The sequence below is a fragment of the Apis dorsata genome, unplaced genomic scaffold (genome assembly GCF_000469605.1).
Source record: "Apis dorsata unplaced genomic scaffold, Apis dorsata 1.3 scaffold_326, whole genome shotgun sequence".
NCBI lineage: Eukaryota > Metazoa > Arthropoda > Insecta > Hymenoptera > Apidae > Apis > Apis dorsata.
The window spans coordinates 115,436-120,899 of NW_006263594.1; the positions used below are offsets into that span (position 1 = coordinate 115,436).

Here is a 5,464-nt window from a genome sequence, read left to right on the forward strand (position 1 = left end):
ATCATCCTCAATTATGAGCCAATAAATTTTTTTATTAGAAGAAATTAGAAAATTAAAAAATCAAGAAGAAATCAAACGCCCTTAAAAGAAATAAGAATTGTGTCATGGAGGGGAGGATTTCGCTAGATCCCATTAATAACGAAAAAAATAAACGAAGTGGTCACGTTGTACAAATCACCCTGCAACAAACATCTTCCATTCAGATTTCTACATTCAAGTTTCCATTTTCCAATTTTCGTGACAACGAATCTACGAATCTTCGAACGATCATGAACTTCCTCTCAAGAAGAAGAAAGAAACGTTCTTCAACGTGGACGAAAGCACAGAAAAGGGAAGGGACAGAAAAAAAAGAAAGAAAAAAAGAAAGAAAAGAAATAAAAATTGTAAAAAATACATGAAAGAAAAAACGAAATCGGGATCGAGAATATTTCGAAGAATCTTTTCGAAAAAAGATCTTACACGAGATCTCTGTACACATTGGTATTTATTTTAAAAAGCAATCGACTTTGCCGGACATCGTTACACAGGAACACTTAACCATCACTGCGCAGCATTTCTTTTGCTCGATCTCTAATAGATTTACGCGATCTATCGAATCGAATGGATAAAGACAGGCTAGATGTTCATGCATCGTAGACAAAATGGGTTTCTTACATTATTCGTTTCTCTCGTAGCACACGCGCTCTCTCATTCTCTCACTTTCTTTCACTTTCCCTCTCACTCTCTCTCACACATACATTCTCCCTCTCCCTCTCTCTAAACTATATCGATAACAAGTACGATTCGTCTTCCGCGTTTTCGATACGATTATACAAAGAATGAGATGAAAGGTGACTGACATTCACTACTTTGATTAGCGTGAATAGGGTATATGAGATTGAACTCGTTCATTCATCCGATTACGACTCACATGATATCCTTCTTCCTCTCTTCCGCTCGTCGTCGTCCACCACCTTCCTTCCTTTTCTTTCTTATTCTTCCGAATTTTAAGTATAGATCTATATTAAAAAAAAAAAAAAAAAAAAAAAAAAAAACGGATAGACAAAAGAATCTAATAATTAAGGTGTCTCGTTTCTTTTCATCCCTCTCTGCTCCAACAATAATGCGAGAGACAAAATTTTTCATTTAGTCACCGTGGCCGTGTTCGGTCAAGGTTCGAACAAGGAAACACGAAACAGGAACATTGGATTTTTTTTTTTCTTCTTCTTTTCTTTTAACTTAATCGTGAATTCTTGTTCGAGAACACGGCCGAACGAGGGAGGATTGATAATCATCGTACAACGTCGTGATTATTTATTACAACATCTCTACTCCACCGCGAAAACGCGATAAAATGTGATAAATCTCGCAATGTGACGAACGATTTCTCTAGTGGAAAAAACGAATGCATACTTATCCTTACTACGATCGCTTTGATATCAAACAGGTAGGAAATCGGTTGCTAGGATTTACTTCGATATCGCGAAATTTTTCCCGACCGGAGTTTCGGTGTGTAACCGAGTGTTCTGAAGAAAAAATACGATTTAATCGGTATTGCTAGGGATTATGCGCGTCTGGTGAGTTTTTATTTAAGCGTAAAAATTTTCCTAGGGGAAAATTATTCGAATCTACAAAAATGAAAAATTTTAAATCAATATCGTTTACAAGATGTAAACGAATATGTTATAAAAACGTGTAACGTCGTTGAAAAATGAGACTAGCAATACTGACGAAACAGTATTTCCTCTTGAAACGTGATTCACACCGAAAAATTTCTTGATGCCAAAAATTTTGCGATACCAGGCCGTGAAAGCCTCGAGTCTCTTACGTCGCTATCGTATTTATTTTCGTCGATACTTCGGTAAAAATCGTAACGCTAAAGTACGAAAAACTAAATAGTTGGGGGAAAAAAAGCAAAAATGGTATAACTCGACGAATCTACGTATCGTTAGAATTGCACCTTGGTATAAAGTGAATCCCAGATAGGCTTAAATACTATGATATAGTGGATCAAAATCTAATGACGAGAAAAAAAAAGATCAAGGGGGAAAGGGAAAAAGAAGAAGAAGAAGAAGAAGAAAAAGAAGAAAAAGAAAAATAAAAACAGCCATCGGACTAGATTCGACTTATCGAATAATACGACAATCTTTCACGCAAATCGACGACACTAATAAATTTTTTTTTTTTTTTGTTTTTTCGCCACTAAAATATCCCTCCTCTCCGACTCTTACGCTCAAAATTAATAATTCCAATCGTCGACGATAATATTTCTTCGTATATCGACTATAATAATATATCGAAATAATTTTTCAAACACATCTGTCACATATCGTTTCCGACGACACAAATCGAAAAAAGGGGAACACGAGTGGCGACGTACGTATTACAAACACCGATGAAAAAAACACGAGTGAAACACGAGACGTTTTACTGTTCCTCGCTCAAGAACCAATTCCATCGCGATGACTCGTAAAATTGATGACCGCTGAACGAAACGCCGTCGTCGTGCGTGGACGATCGAAAAAACGACGTTCAGCGAATCAGCCGTCTACTTGATGTTGTGCACCGAGAGCAGGTGCTTGAGGAACGATGCCTCGATCCTCGATCTGTAAGGGCAATACTGGCAGGAGAAGTGTGTCTCAAACGTAACCATCCCACAGCCCATCTTCAGATGTTTCCGCAGATTCGACGCCCAGGAATACATTTGTCCGCAACGTGGGCAGACGTGTAGCCTTGGCCTCACGATCGGGAATAAGGGTGCATCTGGAAAGAAATCTCAGTTAAAGAACGATTAAGAACGAAAGTGTGGATAAAAAAAGAGAGACTATCGTGGCGTTACACCAGAGAGCGGACGTTATATCGGGAGTGAAGAGGAGGAAAGAAGAGAAAAGAAAAAAATAATCGCGGTGGCGCTAGCTTCTAGACATCGAAGCGCATGCCCTGCCAGGTTATTAGAACACAACACACGCGACAATCGTCACGCGTCGATCGTCGATGGCATAAAAAAACAAGCGACTCTTCGAAAGGTTCGAAGCTAATTCTATTCGATCCGAGCTTGGAAAAACTTTAACTCTGCGAATGACGAATAGTCGCTTCAACATTATTCTCGAAAAGAATATCTTTTCGAGTTTTTTTTTTTTTTTTTTTTTTTGGATTGTGTCATAGCGGATATAAAACGTCAAACGATGCTAACATACTCGTGCATACTTACGTTCCTTTCTCCATCCGAGAGATTTCGTGTCCTACTATTTTTAACTTGCCTGAAAAAATAAATTCGCAAAACGAATTTAAATTACGTTTCGAGAAAACTCTTGTTGTCACTTTTAGGGGTTAGGTTTCTTTCTTATATATAAAAATGTATTTTATTATAAAACAATGGACGATAAGCTATTGCATCTGTATCCTATGTTTACAAAATAAATGCCTCTTCAAATTTCCCTTAAAGTTCGATTTGTAATCGCAGATGGTGCAACAGAAGTTTGGTGGTTTCCCGCACGCCATTCTTTGGTGGAGCCTTAAACTGGATGGCCAGGAGAACGGTCGGCCGCACCACTCGCAAGTGTGCCTGTTACCTGAAACAAAAATCCTAGTCAGTGTATTTGTTTTGAACGAATTTCGTGAAACCGGATACTTTTAAGATCAGTCCTCCTTGTCCTTGTTTTTCTCCATGCCCGCTAGAGCGTGTAATGTCGCTATTGGTGTAAACATACCTATATCCATATCGCAGGAATCCTGTATGTAAACAAACGAAGCAGCTGCACTGCGGTTACCATAATTAATGATTTTTCGATATCGTCAGAATAAAACACGCGTGTAAAACGAATGTAATACTTTCTAGAATCTGGCAAAAATTTATTGGTTACACAAAAAAAAAAATTTTTTTTCGAAATAACGTTCGAAAGATTGCGAGCGAACAATCGCGATTGATATTGTCAACCGTGTAATGTAAATAGAGAAATTCGAAAATGTTCAACGTGTCACACGTTGTGCGCGAGGTGTATTCGAAGGATGTGTTTCTGTAAGCTGCTCTTATATTTGGTTCTGTGGGGGCAGTATGGGCAAAATTCGGTCGGATCTTTGCCGCACTCGTTTCTCAAGTGATTCTTCATGTTTCTTAGCCAACGATAACCTTTGTTGCAACTCGGGCATCTGAAGCAACCTGGCTTCTTGTCTAAACTGTTCGATCTTCGAACTCTGCGTTGGCCAATGATTCTCGGTTGGTAACGATATCCGGTCCAGTACAGGTCTGGAAAAAAAAAAAAAAAGAATCGTATTTTATTTTCACGAATAATTCACTCTAGGGATGAAACGCGTATTTTCACGTCGTCGAACGGATGAAATGTTCAAGGATTCACGATAGAAATGATATGAACTGCAATGTAGTCTCTTGTGTTGTGAACAGAACGTATTCGTTTTACAAACATCGTTTCACACTTTATTCTTCGTTATATTCGTTTGGCACATTGCTTTATACAGGATCACGATATTTAGGCGGTACACAACAACAGTACAGTTGCACGGTAACGATGGCGGATCATTTAATTTCTCGATCGAAAGCAAAAGAATAATTCTATTTTATCTGAAACATGATCGCTAATCGGTCTCTATCCTAACAATTTACAATTCGATTCGTACAATTCCGTTTAAGATACGAGATCAATTCTAATCTTTATGCTTTTACTTAGGTTATATTCGTCGAACAAAACAAACGCTTGAGAAAAAACACGTTAGATGGCGCGAGCAGCACGCCTTCTTCGCGAAACTATACGAAGATTTTAAAGATGCGAATGTCTTGTTCGAGAAAATAGAACTCTCCATTATTATTTTTTTTTTTTTTCACACTCATGAACGCTATTTCGAGAAATGACGAAATTAAAATCGTATCGATCGTTCTCAACGCAGCGTTCATCATCATTGCGAAATATATCATCTCACGATTTTCTTCTAATAATTTTAACCTTCAAATTATTATTTGTTCGAATAAAGGAGAAAAGAAGGAGAGAAAGAAAAAGGGGACAAAGGAAAAAAAAAAGAATCGTGTCTCCTTGGGTCGTCTTTTAGACATTACTCGAGAACACGTTTTTGCCAGGATGATTCGTTCGTATGTGCTGATAGAGATTTCCACGTTGCTTGGTTCTATGAGCGCAATAGGGACACTTGAACTGCGGCTCCTTGCCGCACTCGTGCCTGGTGTGTCTGACGAGTGTGGCGCGATGTTGGTAACCCTTGCCACAAGTCTCGCAACGATACGGAAACTCGACCCGCTTCGCCATCCAAAAGCTGGCCAGATCCTTGATCAACGGTATCATCGGGTAGTTGCAATTCCTTTGAAAGTTCTTCGGCATAGTCATACACGGGATGGATATGTCTGCAAGTCACATGAAGAAGAAAACGAAAGGTCGTTAGTTGGCGGGCATATAACGGGCGTGTGCTTCGTATTTTGGCAGATGCTTTTCTTTTTTTTTTTTTTTTCTTTTTATATATA

At 38.5% G+C, this 5,464-nt stretch overlaps 1 protein-coding gene across 1 annotated transcript in view; it reads right to left on the minus strand.

Annotated features, from left to right (window-relative positions):
- LOC102678301 (zinc finger Y-chromosomal protein 2-like) overlaps positions 1-3,699 on the minus strand; it is a 5,571-nt gene extending 1,872 nt beyond the window's left edge. The window contains exons 1-3 of the mRNA XM_031511480.1: positions 3,690-3,699; positions 3,374-3,551; positions 2,630-2,742 (exon numbers count right to left, since the gene is read on the minus strand). Of these exons, the coding sequence (XP_031367340.1) occupies positions 2,630-2,742; positions 3,374-3,551; positions 3,690-3,699 (301 nt within the window). The remainder of the gene's footprint in view (positions 1-2,629; positions 2,743-3,373; positions 3,552-3,689) is intronic.
- Positions 3,700-5,464: the final 1,765 nt, after the last annotated feature.